We start from the raw sequence: 27,411 nt of genomic DNA, 5'->3' as shown, positions 1-27,411 counted from the left end.
TCATAAATTTAGGCCAAAATGTATTCTGCTAAATTTTTTGGGTGAAAATACCCCAAATTAGTGTATATTATTTAGTCTGTAGGAAAGTTGTAGAGTCCATAAACATAGATTAGATAGATAGATCTGACAATTGATCAGTCCTGATGTACGGGCAATCTAATTTCTTAAGGCCCGAAAAACACCAGGAAAGTACAAAAAAGTCCAAGGTATTTCGTAGGAGGCACAATTTTGCACTGAAGTCAATTGCCCAAAGTTGGGCTAAATGTAGAAAAAAAAAAAAAAAAAAAAAAAAAACACCATACAAAAACCCACACACCACCTGCCTGGTGCCTGGAACTGCATAACCTGGGGACATCTTTCGACATTTCTGGAACCTGAAAGGAAAGTGCTATAATATACAGTGCACTTGTTTCAATTTTGGTTTATTGCAGCCTCTTACTATAGTTGTTTAAATTAATTTTTTTTCAATATTCTACACTCAGTACCTCATAATGACAAAGTGAAAAAAGAATTTTAGAAATGTTTGCAAATGTATAAAAATGGAATGACAGAAATATCCAATTGGCATAAGTATATAAATCCTTTGGAACAAGACTTGAAAGCCTCTCCTCAGTACAAAAACACATGAAAGCCCACTTGAAGCTTGCAAAAAAGCACCTGAAGGACTCTCAGACCGAGGAAAAAGATTCTCTGGTCTGATGAAACCAAGATTGATCTGTTTGGCCTCAATTCTAAAATGTTATATCTAAAGGAAACCAGGCATGGCTCGTCACCTGCCCATTACCATCCCAATAGTGAAGAATGGTGGTGGCAGCAACACGCTGTGGGGGCATTTTTCATCATAAAGGGACTGAGAGACTGGTCAGGGTTGAGGGAAAGCTGAATGGCACCAAGTACAGAGTTATCCTCAATGAAAACTTGTTCCACAGTACTCAGGACCTCAGGTTGGGCTGAAGGTTCACCTTCCAACATGACATGATCTTAAGCACACAGCCAAGACAACACAAGAGTGGCTTAGGGACAACTCTGAATATCCAAGGGTGGCCCAACCAGAGCCCTGACTTGGAAGTCTATTAACCATCTCTGGAGAGACCTGAGAATGGCTGTCCAATAGTCCCCATCCAACCTGACGGAGCTTGAGAGGATTTACAAAGAAGAATGGCAGAAAATCCCAACCCAGGTGTGCAAAGCTTGTTGTATCATATCCAAAAAAGGACTTGAGGTTGCAAATTGCTGCCAGAGGTGGCTCAAAAAAGTACTGTGCTGAGTACAGGGTCTAAATACTTAACTACATGTGGTATTTCTGTTTTTTCTTTTTAAATAACTCCACAGACATTTCTAAAATTCTGTTTTCACTTTGTTATTATGGGGTACCAGGTGTAAATTGAGGGAAAAAAAAAAATTAACACAATTGTAGTACCAGGCTGCAACATAACAAAATTGAAAAAAAGTGATGGGGGTCTGAATACACTGTATGTCATCCCCCTTCTCCTGCCAAACCAGCACTTAATAAAACCTGACAACACACACACCTCTTTCTCCTGTATTATGCCCTTGTGCTGCATAGAATTTTTTATCAAAGCATCAAAAGCAAACAGGAAGGGTTTTCAGATGAAGCCCTATGCTGAGCAGCACCCAATCACACCCTAAAGGACGCTTTGCTTACATTTTAGTACCTACAGACTCTAGAATAGCGTTCCTTCATCATTCTGTTCTCCACAATTTTCTCTCCTTTATTTTCTTCTCACGTCCCTGGAATTTGTTGGCTTGGTTTCCAAGGAGACCAAATTCCAACTGGCATTTTTTGGAGATGTTGTTAGCAGGGCTTGCTCTAATGTTAACACTTACTTTTCCTGAATGGTGGATTCTAGCAATTGGTATAAAATCAGCCATATCAACTTACCCTAAAAATCATGGAGTCACCTGGGTTTTTGTTCACTTCTGACTCTATATGATGTGCAGATCACCACTGGTTCCTTTCAATCACCATTGACTTAACAACTGCCTTATTTTTTTAGGCATTCTATATATTTTATTTAAACAGTCCTGATCAGTTCTTATGCAGTAAAATGTGCAGTGTGTCATTTGGTTTCCAATTTCTAAAAAGGTTGTCAAATATTTATATGACCTTTGCATACTACTACTTTGGTTATATACAGCAAATAGAATAATTTGTTTTGTATATAAAATGTAACATCCCACCACATGTCTGTTGTATGCAGTATCAGTTTCCATTCTGCATGTATCAATGGATTCTAAACCAACACTCTTTTGTGCATGCTGGGTTTCATTCTCACCATTAATTCCTATTCTATATGTATGGACCCTGCATATTATTATTATTATTATTATTATTATACAGTATTTATAAAGCGCCAATAGTTCGCTCAGCGCTGTACATTACAAAGGGGGACAGAACATGTGACAGAACAATACCAATACAATGTGATACACGAGGGGTTTGAGGGCCCTGCTCTTTCGAGCTTACAATCTAGGAGCATAAACTTCTCTCATCCTATATGCTGGCTGGAATTCCCATATCTCTTCCTATTCTGTGTGTATGGATGCTGCACAGTGCCACATTAATATTTATATATATTTGACAATGGTTCTCATTCACCAAGTGCACTGAGCAACTTCCTATCTTTGCTCAGAATCTTTGTAGCATGCATTGCAAACCCATTTTAACTGCATAATAAGCCATATTCCTTAAATTTAGTCACAACCAGTTTGTGTCAGGGTGGCAAGCTACAGTCAGGTCCATAAATATTGGGACATCGACAAAATTCTAATATTTTTGGCTCTATATACCACCACAATGGATTTGAAATGAAACAAACAAGATGTGCCTTAACTGCAGACTGTCAGCTTTAATTTGAGGGTATTTACATCCAAATCAGTTGAACGGTGTAGGAATTACAACAGTTTGCATATGTGCCTCCCACTTGTTAAGGGACCAAAAGTAATGGGACAGAATAATAATCATAAGTTAAACTTTCACTTTTTAATACTTGGTTGCAAATCCTTTGCAGTCAATTACAGCCTGAAGTCTGGAATGCATAGACATCACCAGACACTGGGTTTCATCCCTGGTGATGCTCTGCCAGGCCTCTACTGCAACTGTCTTCAGTTCCTGCTTGTTCTTGGGGCATTTTCCCTTCAGCAAGTGAAATGCATGCTCAATCGGATTCAGGTCAGGTGATTGACTTGGCCATTGCATAACATTCCACTTCTTTCCCTTAAAAAACTCTTTGGTTGCTTTTGCAGTATGCTTTGGGTCATTGTCCATCTGCATCTGTGAAGCGGCGTCCAATGAGTTCTGAAGCATTTGGCTGAATATGAGCAGATAATATTGCCCGAAACACTTCAGAATTCATCCTGCTGCTTTTGTCAGCAGTCACATCATCAATAAATACAAGAGAACCTGTTCCATTGGCAGCCATACATGCCAACGCCATGACACTACCACCACCATGCTTCACTGATGAGGTGGTATGCTTAGGATCATGAGCAGTTCCTTTCCTTCTCCATACTCCTCTCTTCCCAGCACTCTGGTACAAGTTGATCTTGGTCTCATCTGTCCATAGGATGTTGCTCCAGAACTGTGAAGGCTTTTTTACATGTCGTTTGGCAAACTCTAATCTGGCCTTCCTGTTTTTGAGGCTCACCAATGGTTTACATCTTGTGGTGAACCCTCTGTATTCACTCTGGTGAAGTCTTCTCTTGATTGTGGACTTTGACACACATACACCTACCTCCTGGAGAGTGTTCTTGATCTGGCCAACTGTTGTGAAGGGTGTTTTCTTCACCAGGGAAAGAATTCTTCGGTCATCCACCACAGTTGTTTTCTGTGGTCTTCCGGGTCTTTTAGTGTTGCTGAGCTCACCGATGCATTCCTTCTTTTTAAGAATGTTCCAAACAGTTGTTTTGGCCACGCCTAATGTTTTTGCTATCTCTCTGATGGGTTTGTTTTGTTTTTTCAGCCTAATGATGGCTTGCTTCACTGATAGTGACAGCTCTTTGGATCTCATCTTGAGAGTTGACAGCAACAGATTCCAAATGCAAATAGCACACTTGAAATGAACTCTAGACCTTTTATCTGCTCATTGTAATTGGGATAATGAGGGAATAACACACACCTGGCCATGCAACAGCTGAGAAGCCAATTGTCCCATTACTTTTGGTCCCTTAACAAGTGGGAGGCACATATGCAAACTGTTGTAATTCCTACACCGTTCACCTGATTTGCATGTAAATACCCTCAAATTAAAGCTGACAGTCTGCAGTTAAAGCACGTCTTGTTCGTTTCATTTCAAATCCATTGTGGTGGTGTATAAAGCCAAAAATGTTAGAATTTTGTCGATGTCCCAATATTTATGGACCTGACTGTACATCCATGTTACACTATAAAACAGTTTTTCCAGGTTGATATCTCTGAATACAAGAATGGACACACATTCTTACAGACCAAGAGAAAAAAAACAAAGCAAAACAAAATCACCCCCCCCACCCCGGTATACAGAGACAGATGCCATTTGAGCAAGCAATGGAAGGTTAAGGAGGTTAACTGCTTTATCAGTATGTATCCTTAAACGGCAGCTTTATAGTCTTAGTAGTCAAAGATCCCATTCAAAAAACACATTAAAAGATCCCACCACATAAGAAAGGTTAAAAAAAAAGAAAATCCTCAAAACATTAAAGGATAACCCCATCCAAACAGCTAAATATATAAAAACAGCATTGATGGTATGAAAAGTTTAACCCAGCAGAATGTGTTATTTAACAGGAGGCTATTACAGATCTCTGTAACCCCCTTGTATCCAGCAGCATTCAAAACAGGTTTACCCTTTGCAAGCTTGATATCCACTTTTAATTGTTTTCTCCTAGAACTGAAGTGTATGTAAAAGCAAAATTTATTTAGCTTTAGAGTTGGACAGTGTGGAAAGGTCAATGATGATGGGCACCAAGACAAAGTAAAAGAGGAAACCCAACAGTTTTTAGAGTTATTATGAGAGCAAGAGGTATAGGGGAAAGGTTCTAAGGGGGACAATGTTCAAGAGATAACTGTCCAAAACGCAAATTCCCTCACGGCTCTCATTTAAGGTTTCCTTAAGAAAAGAAAAAAGGGAAATATCCCCAGCAGGACACATAGCAAAAATACCCTGAAAAAGGGGTTTTAACCATTTCCTACTTTATTCAAAACAAAATTTTGGTTATACATACACACTTTAAGAATATCACACTGGATACATTTTTAAAAGTTTCACGACTTTTAAAAAAGGAGAAGTACAGCCAAAGTTCATTTGGCTGCACTTCTCCTGTGGATCATAGGAGTTCAGGTCATTCTGCACTCCTGTGACCCCTTTTTGTTTGACCCTCCCCAGTGAGTTGAGTGCTGGGGGAGGGGGGAGGGGTGTCAGAGCCAAGCCCCGACTCTTTGCTCACAGTGGTGTTGGATTGCTCAGTTCTCAGCCTTAGAGCCAGCAGAGGACAGATTCAGCATCGCATCAATGCTGCATCTACCTATGTATGATTGAAAAAAAGAAAAGAAAAAAAAAAAAAAGGGGGGGGGGGGCAGGGTGGATCAATAATGTAGGTTACTGAATAAAACATTTGAATAATATCAGTTACTTACAAATCAATTAACTTAAGCAGATAGTAATTAAAAAAGACCCAAATCAGTTGACATCCTTTAGTAAACTTGCAAACTACCCAGTGCTTCAGAATTTAAAAAGGAACATGCAACATCCTCCCTGGATGCAGTGCTCGGGCCTTGCAGATGGAGAGAGAAACCTCCCTTTGTGCATGGACATAGGATGGCTTGGTGGTGGCTGCAACAGAGGAAGGAGCATTGGGGAAAACTGAAGAGCAGAGTGTAAGCCAGGTAATGCGTGAGCTTTACAGATCTCGTCACTGTTCCCTAAATAACGGTATCTTTAAAGGTTTACTTTACTTAAAGTAGAACTATAGGTAACACAAAAAGAAAGAAATACTCTAAAAATAGTAACTACAATTCCTCCCTTCTAGGTGAGCCATATACACTGCAAGAAATTTGCAAACTTTGCAGCAAATTCTACCCATTTCTGTTCTAAAGAATTAAAAAGGTTTCATCATGTTCTTTCCAGTCTGATTCCTCAATGGATGGGTGAGTCTTCCTTAAAACCACCTGACCAAATCTAATGTTAATAAAGAAAATTCTGCATGGTCTCAACCCCCCTTTCAAGCAGAAAGTGACATATACCAGATGTGTATGAATGCACTATATGCATGCAAATGGCCCACTGAGTGACAAAGCCCTTCAATAAAAAATAAATAATGCCAAAATTATCTATCATTAACAGCATTTTCAGCTAGATTCTAATTCACCATGCTATATTTCTACTAATGCAGTTGCTAATAATCTCATCACACTACCAAATCGTAGCTGCCTAGGCATGTATTAAATGCAAATATATACACAAATTATATACTCAAAAAAAAAAAAAATATTAAAGGAACACTTTTTAATCAGAGTATAGCATCAAGTCAATTAAACTCCTGGGATATTGATCTGGTCAGTTAAGTAGCAAAGGGGGTTGTTAGTCAGTTTCAGCTGCTTTGGTGTTAATGAAATTACCAGGTACACTAGATGGGCAACAATGAGATGACCCCCAAAACAGGAATGGTTTTACAGGTGGAGACCACTGACATTTTCTTCCTACTCATCTTTTCTGAATGTTTTTCACTAGTTTTTCATTCGGCTAGGGTCAGTGTCACTACTGGTAGTATTATTATTATTATTATACAGTAGTTATATAGCGCCAAAAAGTTTGCTCAGCGCTGTATATTATAGTGGGGGACAGTACATGAGACAATACAGTAACAAACACAATACACGAGGGGTTCGAGGGCCCTGCTCTTTGGAGCTTACAATCTAGGATGAGGGGATACCTGGACCCTGCAGAGGTTGCACAGGCAGTCCAACTCCTCCAGGATGGCGCATCAATACTTGCCATTGCCAGGTTTGCTACATCTCCCAGCACAGTCTCAAGAACATGGAGGATATTCTAGGAGACAGGCAGTTACCTCTAAGAGAGCTGGACAGGGCCATAGAAGGTCCTTAACCCCATCAGCTGGACCACTATCTGCTCCTTTATGCAAGGAGGAACAAGATGAGCAATGCCAGAGCCCTACAAATTGACCTCCAGCAGGCCACTGGTGTGAATGTCTTTGACCAAACAATCAGAAACAGACTTCATGAGGGTGGCCTGTACTCACTGCCCAGCACCATAGAGTTTGATTGGAATTTACCATTGAACACTGGAATTGGCAGGTCCGCCACTGGTGACCTGTGCTTTTCACAGATGAGCGCAGGTTCACGCTAAGAACATGTGAAAGATGTAAAAGGGTCTGGAGAAGCCATGGAGAATGTTATGCTGCCTGTAACATCGTTCAGTATGACAGTTTTGGTGGTGGGTCAGTGATGGTCTGGGGAGGCATATCCATGGAGGGACGCAAAGACTTCTACAGGCTAGACAATGGCACCCTGGCTGCCATTAGGTATCGGGTGAAATCCTTGGAACCATTGTCAGACCCTACACTAGGGCAGTAGGTCCTTGGTTCCTCCTGGTGCATGACAATGCCCGGCCTCATGTGGTGAGAGTAGAGTATACAAGCAGTTCCTGGAGGATGAAGGAATTGATACCATTGAATGGCCCCACGCTCACCTTACCTAAATCCAGTAGAACACCTCTGGGATATGTGTCGGTCCATCAGACGCTGCCAGGTTGCACCTCAGACTGTCAAGGAGCTTAGTGGTGCCCTGGTCCAGATCTGGAAGGAAATGCCCCAGGACACCCTCTGTCTCAGGAGCATGCCCCGACATTGTCAGGTATGCATACAAGCACGTGGGGGCCATACAAACTACCGAGTACCATTTTGAGTTGCTGCAATGAAATTTCAGCAAATAAACCAGCCTGCTGCAGCATTTTGTTTCTTTGATTTTCAGGGTGTCTTTGAATTTAGTCCTCTGTAGATTTATAATTTTCATTTCCATCAAACGATGGGGCATGCTTACATTCCTAGCACATTACCCAGTCCATATCAGTATAGATATCCAGCATGAGATTTTTTCCCCATTAAGATCTGATGTGTTTTCAAAGTGTTACTTTAATTTTTTTTGAGCAGTGCAGTTTCTAAATTTGTAGCTAATAAAAAGAAGAAAAAAGTCAGAGAAATTTGTTCCCAAAATTTCTTCTACAGAACTATAAAATATAGACTCCATGACACCGAGCAGTGAGATAAATCTTTTCTGGCACTCCTTTCACTTGTCCACAAGGTGTCAGCGCAATCAGAGTAAAAACAAAAATGTGTACTACAAATATAAAACAAGATTTGTACGTACCTAAAAAAAAATGTAACATGATTAATATCACACTTTAAAGGCCCATTTATTTGGGATTGTACAACTCAAATGGGCCTTGATCAGAGTTTAGAGTAGGAGACTCCATCTTGTATCAATTATATACGTAGAATTTCCTTTTAAAGCATTGAGAGAACGTGTGAGAGACACTGCTTTCATGTACATTGCTCGATCAAGATTGGGTTTAGGTAAGTATTGGGGAGGTTGAGGTAAGAGCTGCACACCATGTAATACAGCAATTCAGAATTTTGGGACTGGCTACATGCTTGTTCTCACTAGGCACCGAAGTTAGGATCACTAAGACAGACACACAGACAAGATACAGGCAAATGCTTTATTGAGAATTTGCAAAAATATTATGGTAGGCTGTTTGGAGCCCATTTTCTCTCATGGCCTCATGCACACAGGGCATTTTACCGCTGCTCCTAGGGGTGTCTGGTGTTTTGTTTTTTTTTTCCTTTCTCTAAAAACTACTACATGTTATTCCTAGGTGTCCATGCACACATAGGCTTTTCGAAGCTCTTCGAGACAGAGCTTTTAAAATATTATTGCAACAATACTACAGAGGCACCCCTGTATAAATGAATTCTAGGGCTGAATCTTAAATACTGGGTTGAGTTTTGGGTACCACATTTTAGGAAAAACATAAAACGTGAGAAGATTCAAAGTTAAGCTACTAAAATAATAAAGAGATGAGATGTCTTATTTGTCATGATTTAATGGCTTTATACATAGCCAGAGTTAATGTAATAATTTGAGAAGATGACAACCCTTTCAGATATAGTTTTACTCTATGAGGATTGTTTATTATTTCAAAAGCTGTGCCTTACAAAAACAAGTGAAAAAAGCAAGACATACCAGCCAGCATTTTCCAGTAAATTTCTTAAGATGGCCTGTGGAACGGAGCAATTATAGTAACCCATGCCAATATAGGACTTCCAGAGCTTGTTCTTTGATGCTATATTTCGAAGCGTTTCAAGAAGTTCATTTTCACCTGCGGAAAAAGTGTCACAGGTGTTTGTAGTAGCAAGTTTAATTACAATAAGCCAGCAAAATAAACCTCATGTACTGGGCTCTATGACTTTACCTTGGCTTCTATAACTCAAGACCAGCCCATTTTTCTCCTGCAATGCTGTACATGCTGTAAAATGCAGCAATGATAGGCTAAGTACAGTAATCCACAGCAAATTTCAGACTGACAGTTGAGTCATGTCAGTATTTTTGCTTTGGGTTCCTGTATTGGCATTACTGAATTGATCAAAATGTGTACCGATTCTAAGTAACAACCCTTCAAAGGAAACTTGTACAAAGAAAAATGTAGACGGACATGGCAGATAGATATGCTCTATCCATCTTTATGAAATGAGCCTGCATGTGCAACTTTTAAAAGCTGAAACTGTAGCTATTTTAATAAAATTAATAAATTGTGAAATGTAAAATGATCTACCAAGACCATTACCAGTTACCAAATATTTGTGTGCGGGTGGTGTGATTTTCTTTTCCACAGCTACAAAAACTCTGTCTTTTCAACATGTCTACCAAGACATGCATCCTGTCTTGTCAGTCTGGATCAGGTACTATATAAAACAACGTCAATACTTATTTCGCAAGCTGTTGTTGACTTGTCATTCCCAACTATGGTATATTTGGTAGCTAGGAAATCTACCTCTTGCAGGTCACAGACTGGGTGTCATTGAACCTATACATTTCTTCATAAGAGTGCGTGACATAAGAAGTTTAAATAAGCAGCTGTCATGCTCATTACATTTTCCAACAGTGCAACTGCTATCAGCAGACAGAGAAAGTTAAAACTAGACTCGGTTTGCATAGTTCAATGTAAACATTTGCAGAGTTGCCCTTATAATAAAAACGGCCATGTAGTTTCCATTTAAGTGCGAGCAACACATCTGCTACACGCAATTCAGTGTTTGGTGCCACAAAGTTCATGCTGACAAACAAGTTCTATAAGGTACGTTTGTAGGCACCTCGCCAACCATGGCTGATTATTCTGGACCAAACTTGCTCAGGGAATGTTACCGAGTTGATGGTTACTGTTTCCCCCACAAGCAGAAAAATTTGCCCAATTTGGATCTCTACTTTTTTAGGAAAAAGTTGTTAGAAAGATTACGACATCACGCAAAGGGGATGCTGGGAATCCATGGGCAGGCAGTAAGTAGGTCTACTGCAGAAAAGATGTAGTATGTCTCTTTTGCAATAAAACAGCTTGCAATTTTTTTTTAATTTAACTTTAGGGGAATCTGGGCTATAGTTAGCCTAAGCCAGCAATGGGCAATCTACAGCCCGGCGGACCTTTTAATCCGGCCCGCGGAGCTAGGCTCCCGCTAGGCTCCTCTCACAGTCCGCCCTGAAGACCGGTGTAGCATGAAAATCTGTCTCCTATGAGGATCTGTCCCCCTCAACGTATCTGCGCATGTGCCGGAGATCGCCGATCGGCTACTAATGCCTGAAACTGGCACATGCGCAGATACGTCGAGGGGGACAGATCCTCATAGGAGACAGATTTTCATGCTACACCGGAACGGCGCGGGAACACGGCGAGAGGAACGCGCAGTGCAAAGGTAAGTGAATTGACACAGGGGGGACTTGGGGACTTCATATGGGGGATGAATTAATATGGGGGATGAATTACTATATGAGGGATGAATTACTATATGGGGGGTGAATATTACTATACTTACTATGGATGACACATACACATCATTCATCTACTCTTGGTCCGGCCCCCGGGTCCAATATATGAACCCATTGCGGCCCTCAAGTCAAAAAGTTTGCCCACCCCTGGCCTAAGCTCTAATTGTTATTGTTCTGCATACACTGGGTTTCCCCCAAGTTCAGACTATTGTTTACTGCAGCCTGTTAGTGAGCAGCCCTAGAAGATACAGCAAGAAGAAAGGAGAGTTATGAATGCTTAAGCCTCTCTGGCAAATAGCGAAGAGGTTTATTGTCAATAGTGCATGCTCATGCTGGGGGAGGATATAAATATATGGGATGATTTTGGAGAAGGGTCTTTGCCTCCTGGGCCCCTCCCAGGAGGAGGTCTTTGTCCTTCCAGGCTTTGTAGAGGTCTTTTGCCTTACAGACCTGCTGCCTGGAGAAGGTTGTTACAGAAAGAGGAGCCAGAACCTGGGCTTAGGGAATATGCTGCCTTGCTAGAGGGTACTGTCACGATCGCGGCGTCCGACCCCAGCCTCTCTCACCAAACTCGTAACCGAAGGACTGGCTGATCTAAAACCGCGATGTGACATGCGTAACAATATTACGCCTAGCTGCACCCCGCACAAAGATTTTCCAGCTAATGGACTACAGTCTGTGTACCTGCAGCCTAAGCGATTGTTACTGGGTCAGGTTAATTACGCAATTAACCCTTCACACTGCCACCACCGCCTTTTTATACAGAGAAAGAGGAAACTCAGCAGTACACTAGGATGATTGGTTAACCGTCAGTATCCCGCTATCTCCACAGACAGGTTATACAGAGGGTTAAATACTCATAGTAGCGTCTCTTTAGAGGCAGGGATTCTTAAATTGCAATTAAGAGTTATAGAAACAATTCAAAACTTTCAGAAAGTAAGATTTATTACCAAAAGGTTAAAAGGGTGCAGTACGAATACTTACAGAAAGAAGATGTAACACACACACACACACACAAAAATATAAATATACAGAGCACGACAGCACAGCAAACAGATAACAGAAAGAAGTTTAGGTAAATAAGTACTTGCCAAATAAATGCCTGGGGTCAAGCAGCTTAAAGTTTCATGAGTTCTAGGATGATTTGCTTCTTGTCTCTACTGCTAATTCCATTGACTCATCGCAGGAGACTTTGCCTTCTGTCTGCAGATCTTGTATCGCAGACCGTTCTCTCTAACTGACCTCAAGAAGAGAGAAAGCTCTTCTTATCTAAGACAATCACACTGAAATTTTTCTATCACAGCCAAACCAATACCTTATTTGGCAAAAGGATTGTTAGGCAGGCTCAGCGTCATATGCTGCTTGCATTCCTGAGGGAGGGGAATGAGGAGATACATGAAACCTCCAGGTGTTTGCATAGGAGTTTGAGAGAAATACCCAAAATGTAGAAGTTTGGAGCAGGATGGATGACCTGCACCTCTCCCTGTGTGCATGATTGTGACAGGTACATCCAGAAAGAGTGCAGCAGGAAGATGGCACAAGGAGCATCCTGAGACGAGAATTCACTGCAGAATAGTGTCCTAGAATGCTGGGTAAAATGCTGCTGGTGGACAATGCAGGAAGTTCTGGCTGTGCATCAAGGTATTTGTGCTTAACCGTCTATAAATACAGATTGCCACTCAAAAGGTCTGTATTGACTGCTGCTAGAAGAGAAGTCTGGAGCCACTTCTTTTCTATTTTGGGTATCCTGTGCACTAATCCATCTCCTTGAGTTTATTGTGCTTTAAAAGACAAAAACTAAAAGTAATTGGTGCCCAATTCCTTTGCCCCCACAAAGGAGACAGGGATTCTCCCTTGAGGCTTGAAATACTAGCCCAATGAGCCACCCAGAGGTCCTCCTTATCTGCCATTGGATAAAGGGAATGCTACACTAGAAAATGCCTTAAAGTGGTTGTAAAGGCTCAAGGTTTTTACCTTCATGCATTCTATGCATGAAGGTAAAAAAACTTGTGTGCAGCAGTGCCCCCAGCCCCCCCTCAATACTTACCTGAGCCCAGTCGTGATCCAGCAATGCGAATGACCGTCTCGGCTGGCCTGGGTCTCTGCCTCCTCATTGGTTGAGACAGCCAAATGGTTCCCGCTGCGGTCAATCACATCCAGGCAGCCAATGAGGGAGAGGGGGCAGGGCCAAGCTTCAGCTCTGTGTGTGAATGGGCACACGGACCAGTGGGTGCCCCCATAGCAAGCTGCTTGCTGTGGGAGCACCCGGCAGAAAGAAGGAGCCAGGAGAGCCTGCAGGGGACCCAAGGAGGAGGAGGATCCAGGCTGCTCTGTGCAAAACGACTGCACACAGCAGGTAAGTATAGCAGGTCTGTTATTAAAAAAACAAACAAACAAAAAAAACAAAACAAAAACAACACAACAACCCTTTAATGAGTACAAGCACCTACACATAATGCAGTTTATGTGGTGCCAGTGGGAACTTATCTGAGATGCAGGAATTGCTCATTACCCAGGGAACGCCTAGCAACCTCTGGAGGAACCCAAAGGTTCCATGGAACTCTGGTTGAGGAACCCTGCTATATACCCTACAGACAAAAACCTTGGCCTTGGCCAGTTTAATTAGATATTTACTGCTCAAATCATTTTTTGTTGCAAAAAACAATGAACACAGAGAAAAAGGGAACTCAACGCTCATTCTATTATTGGTGGCAGCTCACTCACAACCCTATACATCATAAATTAAGAGCAACCTAATGCCATGTAAAACATGTATTTTTAGCAGGATAATTTAAACTCAAAACATCAGTTACAAGAAGAAATGGCAAAAGTAAGTTTCAGTCAGCTTATACCAACAGAGCGACGTAACCACTACAGCAACAAGCTGTAGCTTTCATTCCTTTACAACACAATCCCTGGAATACATTACATCCCCACAGCCAGAATATGCTGTGTCATGTTTAGTAAAAGATTGGCAGTGCAAAAGTTTTAAAGCATCTCCCATCAGCTTATCTGCAAAATGTTCAATATATATTCATACCATTCTATTATTATGGTAAAGCAGGAATATAATTTAACTGGGGATTTCCAGTCTGCAGCTATGCTGGCATTAGAGGAGTTAAAGTTAATTGCTAGGTTTTTCCTCGGTCATACTAGCTGGAGCTTGAAATCATTCTTTCCCTCATCCTGTACAGACTGGTTGCAGAAACCTCATGAAACAGGCTTGTACAATTATTCGACTGATCAAGCTTAGCTTAAAAACAAACATGCTTCTTTGTGAAACCGTGATGAAATCATCATATACAAGGGTGCATGAAGTTACCTCAGTATCTCCATGAAACCATAAAGGGCTGGATGACAACCCCAAGAGAGAGAGCAACCTTATGGCAAAATTAGTGGAACCCATGTTCTTTAAACTGTTTAATAATAAAAAAAAAAAAAAAAAAAAAAAAAACACACACCACCACTACACAGCCCAACTACAGATCGTAGCACCTCTTCTGCCAACCACTAGCTAAGGACACAGCCCTCAGTAAAAGTGAAGTCCAGGTATTATTAGTTACAGCCACCATGTAGGAGAGCAGCCACGACTGCCTTTGAATCACTCATCAATTTTCATGGGTTTTGCCCCAATCCTGCTAATGTTGTCCAAGCCAGTCAAAATCAAGAATACAAATGATCCCCAAAAGTACAGGTGGAGAGTGAATCTCCAAGTCACAAATTAAAGTCAAAACAAAGTATTATAGTTTACCTAAAGTAGAATGCCAGCTAAGACTTTTAACAATAGATAACATATAAAAGCAGTTACAAACAAACAAACAGGTTGTTCTCATGTACCTTGATGTACTTTAGTGCTTACTGTCACAGTGGCATGTCAACATGGTGATAAAAAATGAAAAGGGGGAGGAAGAAGAAAACAAGCACATGCAAAAGCAACCAAAAATGGATTTCTAGTACAGTGGAGGGGAGTGAAGGTATGCAGCATAGATTTATTTTGCTGTGTAATCCTGGTGAGCTGATAATCGTACTATTGCCTCACATTCTGTACCGAGCAGCATTATTTACCAAACCAAAACAGAGCAATTAAGAGACATTTGTTAGAAAAAGGTATTTCCCCTCTTAATATGTATTTTTTTCCCCCCACAGAGATTAAATCGCCTCCAAGGAAAGCTGCTCGCAGTGTGTGTGAAGGCATCATTTCAGATTCTTGCCAGCACCCACTGCTATTTGGCCATCTGAATGTAGCCTTAATGCATCTGTGTTGAAGGTTTTTCAAATGTCTGAAGGAGAGCCATTTGAAGCAGAGCGCTACTCAATGCTGTAGCACCATCATCAGCAGGGGCAGACTGACCATTTGGAAACTCGGGCACTGCCCGAGGGCCCGGGGTCAGTAGGGGGCCCCATGAGATGCCTCTGGTACCTTTTTCATAGGCTTTTTTGAGTTTGGGCAAGGACACAGGGGCCCCATGATCCCCTATTGCCTGGGGGCCCCATGAGTTGTCAGTCCGCCCCTGATCAATAGTGACTACCAACTAAATCGCTAGTTGCATTGCTGGCATTAGTGATCTGTACAGCGATTAAACTGCTACAAAATTCCTCAGCTAACATCAGCCTTAGTTCATCAATTTGGCTATACAAACACATACACAGTGTTTAAATTTCTGTTAGGTATGTACCTCTGTTAACTGACAGAAAGTGATTGGATATAGATATGCCAATCTGTTAAAGTGTAACATCTTATTGTCATATTGACAGGGTGGATTGGAATTAAATCATGATTTAAATCACTAGTGAAAAGGCTCAATTTATTTTTAAAGAGCAATTGTCATCTCTGTCCCGCAGTGGCTCCTCCTCTGACCCACTGTTGACTCACCGACAGTCTCATTCACTTTAATGGGACGGCTGGTGATGCGGCAGTGACACAACAAGGTGAGGGATGCGACGGCAGCAGGTGAGTGGATGCCCGCTAACAGGCGCTTCCATGATGGATCTAAAATGACAGGTGCTCTTTAAATGTAAGGAATCCAACTCATTCTTGCTGGTAGTTACAGTCTTTAATATTTGCAAACCAAATGAGGTTTCCTTTTTAGAATAACAAGCTGTCTGGTTAGTAAAACAGCGATATCAGAACCAATTTTAGGTTAATCATACATAGCTGGAGAACTGCTTAAATTCTTTTATTTCATGGTTACTGTGAAATTGTGTGAATGCATCAATGCAGTGCATGTTCTCTCAGCTTGCAGAGCTTGGATTCATTGAATGAGTTTACCAAAAATGTAAATATTGCAGAATATACACCCTCATGCTACATAACCAAGCTCCATTTCATGCTGAATAAACTAAATTATTAATGGATCTTAAATAGAAAACTATCTTTAGATAGATTTGTAAGCCAACAGCATTTTATTAAAATAAATTTGATTAAAACAAAACAAAAAAAAAAAATCAGATTTAAATCTAAAAAAAAATTATCAATTTTCATCCACCCTGCATATCGATAAGTATGGTGCTTTGCAAAACGGCTCCACATCCATCAAAAGTACAGTGCTGCCCCATTCCTTTGTATAGGGTTTACACTGACCTGTGAAGAACAACTCATCTGTTAACAACAGAGCTGATTGGTGTTCAGCCTGCATCTTTTTGAAATGCCTAGTCATGTGTGACTAGAGACTTAGCCTTGCCATAAAATGCCTGTGTAAAAGATTAACAAGCTAAGAAGGTTATGAAAGCATAGCTAAGACCAAAGCCAGTCTTCCTCCTCCGTAGATCATGCTGCTAGCAGACACTTGGTCCCTCTTGTGTTAAACTCCAGGGGCAGTAGGTGTTATACAGTCGCTCTACTGCATTCAGCTGCAGCTATTCTCTGATGTCATCCTGAACAAACCAGATTGAACTGGTCAAAAACTTGACAAAAGCAATGGGTTGAAAGTTTGTACTTTGACTGCAATGTGCTTTATGTGCAATTACATGGGAAGAGACGGTAGAAGGGGACAAGTTCAATCACAGAAGCAGACAGCAGGAAGCCGCACAACCACCAATTACCAAAGGGTGCTTCCCGGGAGTGCGTCCATTGCACTGTCACAATACATTAAGAAAAAATATTGACATCCAATTAAGTAGAAAAAGAAAACTGCCTTGCTAGACACAGCAAACCGGTAACTGTTTTCACAAATTTAGGATTTTGTACATCAGTTTGTGATCAGATAATGCTTTAGCCACTATTAGGCCTTGTACAAACTGGGTGTTTAGCCTCTATGCATCAAATCCAGGCTTTTGTTTGCACCTGGGAAGCACAAGTGCAGCATCCAGCCTTACAACCTGCAGTCTGCCAGTCTATGACAGATTGAAATACACCGTGGCTGAACGATGCAACGAGTTGTGCTTACGTTTAGGGAACCATGCACAGCACAGTGGCTTAATGGTTAGCACTTCCGCCTGGCAGTACTAGGGTCGCTGGTTCAAATCCCAACCACAGCACTTCCTGCCTGGAGTTTGCATGTTCTCCCTGTGCCTGCGTGGGTTTCCTCCGGGTACTCTGGTTTCCTCCCACACTCCAAAGACATGCGGGTAGGTTAATTGGCTCCTGTCTAAATTGGCCCTAGTATGTGTATGTATGAATGTCAGTTAGGGACTTTAGATTGTACACCCCTTGAAGGTTAGGGACTGATATGAATGTACAATATATATGTAAAGCGCTGCGTAAATTGACGGCACTATATAAAAACCTGAAATAAAATAAATAAATAATTCAGGAAGGTATGCTCAGAAACAGAGTACCTGCATTCCAGGCATATGCCCTTGAATGGATAAAGCCCTTACTGCCACTTGGTGCAAAGTATCTCTGCCTGTCATAGATTGACAGGCTGCAGGCAGTGGGGCTGGATGCTTTGTCTGTACCCAGAAACCATCTGTATTTGATGCACAGGGGCTAAACGTCCAGTGTGCATGAGGCCTTCAACTGATATTGCTCAGAATGCTTCCTATAAAAAAGGTGAAATGATGTGGGGATTATTGGAAATATAAGTAAAAAACAGGAATGGATAGAAATAAAAATTAGATGGGAATGGCAAAATAAATTGAGAATTCTCAGGATTATACTGCACTCCACCTTGAAACAATTTAAAAAAATGGAGTGTATTGTAGGTTTTATTTTCACTATATAGATCTGCATTGAAAATAAAAATGCTGAAGTTGTAAGTAAAAGAAAAAAAAACACCCAAAAAAAAAAAAAAAAAAAGAAAAAATTTAAAAATCATCATGGTAATGTTTCACTTTGCAAGAAATACAGCTAATAAAGACACAGGTATAATACAGGGTGTTTAAAAAAGGAACCCCAGGTAAAGAGCTGTTCAGCAGTCTTGTGATTCACATAGGTCTGCCACACACCACAGGTAGCAACATTACCTGACCACTGCAGATTTATAGCACCTTGGATCACTTCTCTAACAAGGATGATGCCGATTCAAAAACAAAAAATTATTCAAGTACACGCAAACATCTAACAGCCAACTCTGACCTTTGAAGAATCTGAACGAATGTAACCTTTATAAAATTCTTTGCATTGCATATCAATCAGTCTCATATGAAAGACTGCTCTTGTTATAAAAACAAGTCTATAAATAACAGTAGTGCTCAGTATACACAGGCTATAAACAAGCTATAGATGCAGTGGATAAACATTCAGTACATTTTGTTATTGAGCGAAAGAACTACAGTCAGCATCCACACCCTGCATTTCTAATGAACACTCAATGGAATGTTCCTTGTTTTTGCAACTGAGCAAGATGAAATGCTAGGCAACAGTGCTTTCAGATGTAATATGGGACCAGTACCAACAACCCAATGTAATCTCTAGTCATCCTGGTAATACTCCAATCAGCCAGACAAGTATTTCACAGTAGGGAGGAAAAAAAAAAAAAAAAAAAAAAAAAAAAGAAGGATTTGCCATTGGCAAATAGTTTACGTTTGTATTAGGTGGGCAAAACTAGGTGTATTACGTTGCAAGAAAGGCAATGCATATCTTTAAGGGTAGAAGTTTGTTCTGAACTGAAAAACATGTGGGAAGAAAGGAAGGATTTTTATTGGTGAAAGAGAATGGCCTCATTCACATACTTTTGGGGCTCAACTATGATTTCCTGTGGGAGACTCCGCAAGGTTTCATGTGAACAGCTGCTGGCGGAAAGCTCCATCCCACCCACAGCAGTTACCTGTGGATGATTGACCTGGACGCAGACTTGTCCAAGGCTGATCACGGACAACACACAGATAACCATTGCATGTCTGCTTACATATGAACAATGACAAATAGCTGTGGGAACCATCAAGCTCTCATTGCTTTGAGTGGAGCTTCATGCTGGCAGCTGTCCACAAGAAAATCAGTCAGCCCCAAAACACGAGTGAATGAGGCCATATTAATGTCTGCTCTGCAAGAACGGCTTCTTACCACCCTCACAATATGCTTTAGAACAGGGGTCTCCAAACCAAGGATCACAGGCCACATCTGACCCACAGCAACTCTGAAGTGATGGGGGCTCCTGATGGGAAAGAGGAAATCTGATGTGATGGAAGGAGGGGGGGGGATGGAAAATATCTGCTGCAAAGCTATTTTCAATCATTCATTCAAAAACTGCTTTTTTCTGCCCCCAAATATCTGTAAATTATACAGTGTGGCCCATGTACTGAAAAGATTGGAGACCCCTGCTTTGGAATGTACACCAAACTGACATAACTCATAAATGTTCACAGGAGTTCATTCATCCCAACACCAAGGCATGTCTAGAAAGAACACTGAGCTGCGCAGTAGAAGTTACATCATCCCAGCTAATCAAAATGACCAAAAACCCCAGAAGAAACCACCAAGGTGCCGGAGCCAGTGCCAGTGCGGACGCTTCCTGCCATCACTGCTAGAGGGGAGGTGAGAAGGGCACGAAGGGTCTTGTTCTACTTTAACTAAACAGGTTAAGAAGAGTGCATATTGCATTTTAAGTATGCATATCTTTTGAATAATTCTTGCAGCACATTCTCTCATACTTGATTATCCTTATTTTTGCTATGGTGTGTCTACTCCAAAGATACAAACAATTATGTCAAGAGGTAGATTTATAGGCAGAAGAGACTTGAAAGTTTTTCCTGCCAAAAACATATTTCCTCTGGTTCTGTGCAGTGTTCATTCCCTGCCCATTCTTGGCATCCCATACTGAGGATGAAGCAACTCCTGCGCATGCACAGGAGTTACATCATTCATGGTTGCCCAATGGCACAAAGAAGGATGCCAGGCATTTTGTCAGCAGCAGTGACAGAAATATGAGGGGTGTGGGGAAATGTAGGGAATTGTGAATCTCACTAGAAGATGGTAGACTGAAAGGTTATTGTGCAATATTGTTTCAGCATACTTGCACACTACAACAAAAGCCAGCCTACCCCAATAGCTGTAGATTCATGCTTTAAAGAATATGTAAACCCAACATTTCATATCCCTAGTATGTGACTGCTGTACCATGTACTTGTATGAAAAAGTATCTTCTCTGTGTATTGCTTCTTTTGTGTGAAATCCCTGGTGTTCCTGCCAGTCCATCTGCTTTCCTAATAAAAATTGATCACGCTAGTCATGACAGCACAGCATAGTCAGTGTTCTGGACTCAGTGTGCTTTCCTCCAATGATCAGGCTTGTGTTGATACACCCCCTTTGCACAGCCTTTCACTGGGAAGATCAGTGTGCTGCAGCTTCTCCTCCTTTATGCAGCCAACAGATGGCATGTGATCACTATATATCTCTATCTATCCATAAATAAAGAAGGAGTATTTAAAACTTTTTTTTATATGTATACAAATATTTTGTATTTATTTAATTTCTATTTTAAACTGAATGGGTTGTTTTACAAGGTTTCATATATACTTTAAGTGAAAAAATCTGTAGAGTAGAACTGCTTAACAGCTGCCAAGATAGTACAGAAGGTGCATAAGTAGTTTACTTTTTTTAGTAATTTGGCCAACCCATAAACTTTCATTGTCACAAAGAGAAGTAATGTAGTACACATACTCCTGTGCTTGAGGATGGACTCCACAGAGACTACAACCACATATCGACTGCCTTGGAAAGTGCACACCTTGCTGCCCTCAAAGGACCAGGGAAGTCCAGACACACTGGATGCAAAGAAAAACAAACAGAGGGAGTACAGGCCTAGTGCATTACCTAAAAAACCTTTTATTGATAAAAATAATAAGTATTATACTCACAGATGATAATAATGTCAAAGGTACATCATAAAAACAGCACTGTCCAGTCCACACTTAGTGATATCCGCAATGAGAACCCTAAACCTCCAACAGGCTAACACGTTTCGGGGGACTTGCCTCTCCCTCAGAGCCAACATATACAATGCCTGTACCCTCTCTTATGTATACCCTAAACCTGTTGGAGGTCCAGGGTTCCCATTGCGGACATCACTAAGTGTGGACTGAACAGTGCTGTTCTTTTATGATGTGCCTTTAACATTCTTGTCATCTGTGAGTAGAATACTTATTGTTTTTATCAATAAAAGGTTTTTTTTTGGTAATGCACTAGGCCTGTGCACCCTTCTTTACAAAAAAACAGAAGTGGCACTTTGTACCACTGGAGAACAGCTAATTGATTTTTTTGTCTTTTTACATTAAAGTGTCTTGTTTACCTATAGTTAAACTCAAGGCAAACAGCTAAATACATATGAAAGTGGTTAGGCTTCATTCACACAGGCGCTGAGGCCCATGATTTTACAAAAAGGTCAGGGACTTCTTTCCCTGCCTTTCTTGTAGGTAGGGCAGCCCATTTTAATTAAATGGCTGCCCAACATGCAGCATGTACAGATGTGAACCAAGGCTTATTGTTTCTCCATCTCCACTCTGGATGGGGGAGCATCAGAGACACCTTTGGACAGCATAATTGCCTGTGTGCTGAGAGGATAGTGTTAGACTAGTCACTAGCAGATTTAGATGGACTTGACTATAAATTAAAGCTGAACTCCGGCTATCATTTTATAAGTAGTTACAGCAATGTTGTTTTCCCTTTTGGGATATAGGCTTTATATAAAATGTATAACAGTTGGTCATTATAAGCACCCCCGTCTGTGGCAAATGTTTGTCTCAACCCTTTAGCTGCCACTTCTGCTGGACAGCCATGTCTGTTCAAAGTTAACAGAAGTTGACCCCCCCCCCCAAAAAAAAAAAAAAAAACAGACTTACTGAAAATGAAAAAGGAGAAAAAACTCTAAAGACAAGACTAATGTAGTTACCACTTCTAAGGACCGTTAAGCTGCTATATAATACATATTTGTTTTGGAGTTTTAGAATGTTATGATTCTGGGATCATTATAACTAATCAGAAAACTGCTCCCACCCCCTTCTAACACCTATACTAACTACCCAATGGAAGAAAGATGCATGAACAGATGTAATGCAGGTGGTTTCCTGTCTGCCCTTCTGTTGCCTTTATAACAGCACTACAGTGTATAGAGGGAACACTTGTACGATTCTTGTGTCATGAGATATAGAGTGTGGCTAGATAAGATCAGGGGTGCCACTAAGTATACAGAAAATTGCATACATGTAATAAAAGGGTAAGCTCTAACGAGCAGAGCCCCCTGATCCCTCCTGTATTAAATTTGTATTGTAACTCTTCTGTCTACCCCTATGTTGTAAATTGCTGCATAAACTGTTGCCGCTATATAAATCCTGTGTAGTAATAATAATAATAATAATAATAATAATAACCCATCTACGTGCTAGTTGGCTGAAAGAATCCTAGCTCAGTGTTCACATCCGAGCTCCACCTGCTGTCTACCTACTGTTCTTAATCAGCTGTGCTACTTGCTATAATAATGTGAACTTGCCAAAATATACTTTTAATCAGTACTCATAAAACCATAATTCCTATCTACAGAGGAATGCCGCTACAGCAATTATACTGTAGGTCACCTAGCCTTTATTGCAACTAGATATCTATCAGATGTTACCATACTGATGATGACAACCCCGTAAACCAATCTTGATCAATTTCAGACTTTTTTTTTTTTTTTTTTATAAAAAAGGTAAACTTACAAACTTGATCATCCATTTTCAGTGGTCTTGACAGGCGGATGCTTGCAGGAACAGTCTTATCAATCAGCTCATCAATACTCTAATAGGATAGAAAGGAAAAACACTGAGACATCCATGGACTCTTTTCCTAAGCAACTTAACCCACATTCCTGGATCTGACACACAGCATTTGTTCCAGGAAGATTAAGCGCATTGTTACTACCATATGAGCTAATCATGTGAAGGATCTCCACAATAACCCTCACAGAAACTAACTCTGAATGTAAAGAAAAAGGTCTTGTTAATGACTGTTTAATCAGACTTCCTGGCATTCACTGGGATGCATGCATAGATGAGGTTTAGGCTCCTCTAATACCCCTGCACAGTTGAGCCCATTGTACCCCAAGGAAAGGATTCTCTTGTGTCTCTAGCCCCTATTGAAAGCTTCATTGATATGCAAGCCACCAGCATGACAGAAAACAGAGTGATCACTTCACAACTCAGAATGGTTGGTGAACCACTGCAAACACATTCACAGATTAAACAGAAATAGTATGCAGGTTTATCAAGATACAAATAGACAGCTGAGTGAAAGAACAGACAACAGCATGCTGAACACTGGAAGCTTCAGTGTATGATCACCCTGTGTAAACCCAATCACTACAATCTCAGAGACTTTAACACATTAATGTCATTTTCAGGATTTTTAAATATGCTGCATTTAATTAACACATGGTGATCCTGCCATGAAAAGTCCCAGTTCAGGCACTTCCTGTAATAAGGAGACACTGCTCTGTCCCTGCCTTCCAGTTATGTTCCTGCTTTATCACCTAGTCTGGCTTCTATTGGAGACTACAAATGGTCAAGCCAACACACATTTTGTGGGCACAGTACACCGTTTTCACCACCAAGAAGAGAACCATTTCTGAGGTACATGAATATAAATGGAAATTGGCCTCAGAGGCTGTGGGAGATCAACAGTACTGAGGACAAATAAAAAAAAAAAAAAAAAAAAAAAAAGGGGGTAAAAGATTAAACAAAATACTTTAATAAAAAAATAAATAAATAATTAAAAAGAATAAAACCACGCACAAAATTGTTTACGACACACGGTGCTTTAGCAAAACAAATGTCATTGAGGTACGGTTGACTAACACGTTGAGTAACCCATACACATAAGAAAATTGTCCGAAAAGTTTAACGGAACCACTGATCGAATGATTTTCTCTTCATTGATGAGCAGGATGTTCTAACCGATAACGATATCGCGAACGAAAAAATCTGGTTGAACAACAGTGAAAAATGTTGTAGTTTTGCATACGACCAATTTTCTATGCGGTGGTATGACAGTCGTACGACTAAAAAAAAAAAAAAAAAAAAAAATCTATCAAGCGCTATCACGCATGAGCAGAAACAGAAGATGACTCGGATGTTTATGTCCAAGGAATCTTTGTAAACACGAACAACAAATCCAAATGTTAAAAATAGATTGGCCTAATGAGATAATGAAACCAGAATGATGCATGTTATATTTTATGTGTCACTATTTATGTATATAGGTAATGTAATAAACTATATTATACTCATTGCTGTTAATTGTTGTGTATATTGCTTGTTCTGGCTGGAAGGGTGTGGCTACAAGGACACACACACACACACACACACAGTATTGCCCGACGAACGATTTTTATAGATTGGTTAATGTGGGCCACGATTTCAACCAACGAACGAACGCCTCTCGGTCATCGGATGACCGATCGGTCGATTTTCTAATCGTGTATTCCCACTTGTAGAATATATCTACGCATTCTATCTAATCTACCAATTACATCCATCCATTCTACAGAGTCATTTAACTATTTGATCTATCCATCAAAATGACCTATCCATTAGTTGTATACATCTGATCTATCCACCCAATCCATGCAGTCAGTCATTCTATACAACCTAATTATTCTATCTAGCCTATTCATGTATCCATCAAACTATTCTATTGGATCTATCCATCCAATACAACTATCCATGCATCCATATGTTCTATACGCCTATCCATACATCCTTTAGTCCTAGACATCCATTTTAGCCATCCTAGATGATCTAACCAACCATTCAATACATTTATCTATTCCATCTATCCATCCAATGCGATCTAGCCATTCAGAATATCCATCCATTCATTCCATAAATCTATCCACCTGTTCTATGTGACCTATCCATTCTATCAGATTATCCATCCAATTTGATCTATCTGTTCTATCAGATTTATCCATCTGGCCATGTATCCATCTGTTCTATCAGATTTATCAATCCATCCCTTCTTTCCATCTATTCTATTTGAGTTACCATTCTATCATCAGATTACTCATCCATGTATCAATCTGTTCTATCCATCTATTCTATCAGTTTATCCATCCATCTTATCCACGTATCCATCTGTCCTATCCATGTATCCTGTTTTATCTATCCATTCTATCAGATTATCCATCCATTTTATCCATGTACCCACAAGTCCTATCCATCTATTTGATCTATCCATTCTATCAGATTATCCATCTGTCTTATCCATGTACCTACAAGACCTATCCATCTATTTGATCTATCCGTTCTATCAAATTATCCATCCGTCTTATCCATGTACCTACAAGACCTATCCATCTATTTGATCTATCCGTTCTATCAGATTAACCACCCATCCTATCCATATGTCCTATTCCATCTATTCTATCCATGTCTCCATCTATTCTATTTGATCTATCCATTCTATCAGATTATCCATCCGTCTTATCCATGTTCTGACAAATCCTATCCATCTATTTGATCTATCCATTCTATCACATTATCCATCCATCCTATCCATATGTCCTATTCCATCTATTTTATTTGATCTATCCATTCTATCAGATTATCCATCCATCTTATCCATGTACCCACAAGTCCTATCCATCTATTTGATCTATCCATTCTATCAGATTATCTATCCATCTTATCCATGTACCCACAAATCCTATCCATCTATTTGATCTATCCATTCTATCAGATCATCCATCCATGTGTCTTATTCCATCTATCCATTCTATCAGATCATCCATCCATGTGTCTTATTCCATCTATCCATTCTATCAGATCATCCATCCATGTGTCTTATTCCATCTATCCATTCTATCAGACCATCCATCAATTCTATTCGATCCATCTATTCTATTTGGTGGATCCATTCTACCAGAGATTTTCCCATCCATTCTATAGGATCTATGAGATCATCCATCTATCTCTATCACCAGCTTTCTTTCAGGCACACTGGAGGAGTGTACCCCAGTCAATCCCATATGAAGCCAGCCCCCCATCTCCCTATGACATATATATCAGAGTATAGTGTGCATTCTTAAACACTCCTGAATGAGTGGAACTCTGTAGAAGACACGAGGAAGGATGTGATCTGTGAATGTGCTGCGCTCAGGATCGGTCCATTGCTCACCTGCACTCCCAGGGTCTCCAGCATCTCCCTCTTCTCCTTATCCCCGGGTCCGATGTGTCTCTCGGAGAAGTCATCATGCCGGTGGAAGAGGCGCTCAATGTGGCGCTGGTTTCCGGGGGCTGAGGCTAGAGCCGCCGTAGCTGGCCCTATGCTAGTACTGTTGGGTCTCCATGCCCCTTCTATCTGCCTCCATGGAGCCCTCCTGCTGCCCCCCATTGTTCTGCCCTGCAGCCTCACCGCCCTGCACAGCACAGGCCAGGACTTGACGTAGCTCTGCATGGTGCTGGCAATGGAGCCTGTATAGAGCGGAACACGGATGAACAGCAGTAGATACAAACTTGCTCTGTGAGGAACACCTGCGGATCACTTTGTACTGAAGTACCACAGACTGATCCCCACGCCCCCTCACTATATCTCCCTCCGCCAATCACCTTGTCAGGACCGGATGACGTGGAGCCAAGCCCCCGTGCAGGGAAACAAGCTAGCGTGCTGTGATAGTGGAGAAATGCCGAGCTTGCACAATTGTCCGGCCAGGCGGCGGCCGGTTTGGTAAACACGTGCTGCTGAGAGAAGGCGGTGTGCCCCGAGAACCGGAGCCGACCGGTTTAGTGAAGTCCACTTCTGCACTAAATATATAGGTGGACGTTGCTGTTCCAGCATCTTCTGCGTATAGGGTTCACTCGGTATAGGTTTACCTCACAGTCAGCAAAGCACAGGCAAATGGTATGTTTAGTGGAGGATGTGGTGAGGCGGGAACTGGGGAACCTCTTGGGGCTTTATTCAGGGGTTCAGGGTCCTGTGACACAAGGTGAGAGAAGGTGGAGCTTTAGAA

At 40.9% G+C, this 27,411-nt stretch overlaps 1 protein-coding gene across 2 annotated transcripts in view; it reads right to left on the bottom strand.

Moving 5' to 3' along the window:
• The window catches only part of GLDC (glycine decarboxylase), a 68,588-nt gene extending 41,661 nt beyond the window's left edge, over positions 1-26,927 (bottom strand). The window contains exons 1-3 of one of the 2 annotated variants that reach the window (XM_089678132.1): positions 26,580-26,927; positions 23,126-23,204; positions 9,260-9,395 (exon numbers count right to left, since the gene is read on the bottom strand). In XM_089678132.1, coding sequence (XP_089534258.1) covers positions 9,260-9,395; positions 23,126-23,204; positions 26,580-26,858 — 494 coding nt within the window. In that variant the 5' untranslated portion in view covers positions 26,859-26,927. Of the gene's footprint in view, positions 1-9,259; positions 9,396-23,125; positions 23,205-26,579 lie in introns of those variants that run through there. The other variant, XM_089678133.1, reaches the window with a different exon arrangement.
• Between the last annotated feature and the right edge of the window lie 484 nt (positions 26,928-27,411).

The sequence above is a fragment of the Staurois parvus genome, unplaced genomic scaffold (assembly GCF_062004578.1).
Source record: "Staurois parvus isolate SC_StPar_1 unplaced genomic scaffold, SC_StPar_1.0 ptg000198l, whole genome shotgun sequence".
Lineage (NCBI taxonomy): Eukaryota > Metazoa > Chordata > Amphibia > Anura > Ranidae > Staurois > Staurois parvus.
The sequence above is the reverse complement of the archived record's forward strand: the minus strand, read 5'-3'. Positions and strand labels throughout refer to the sequence as shown.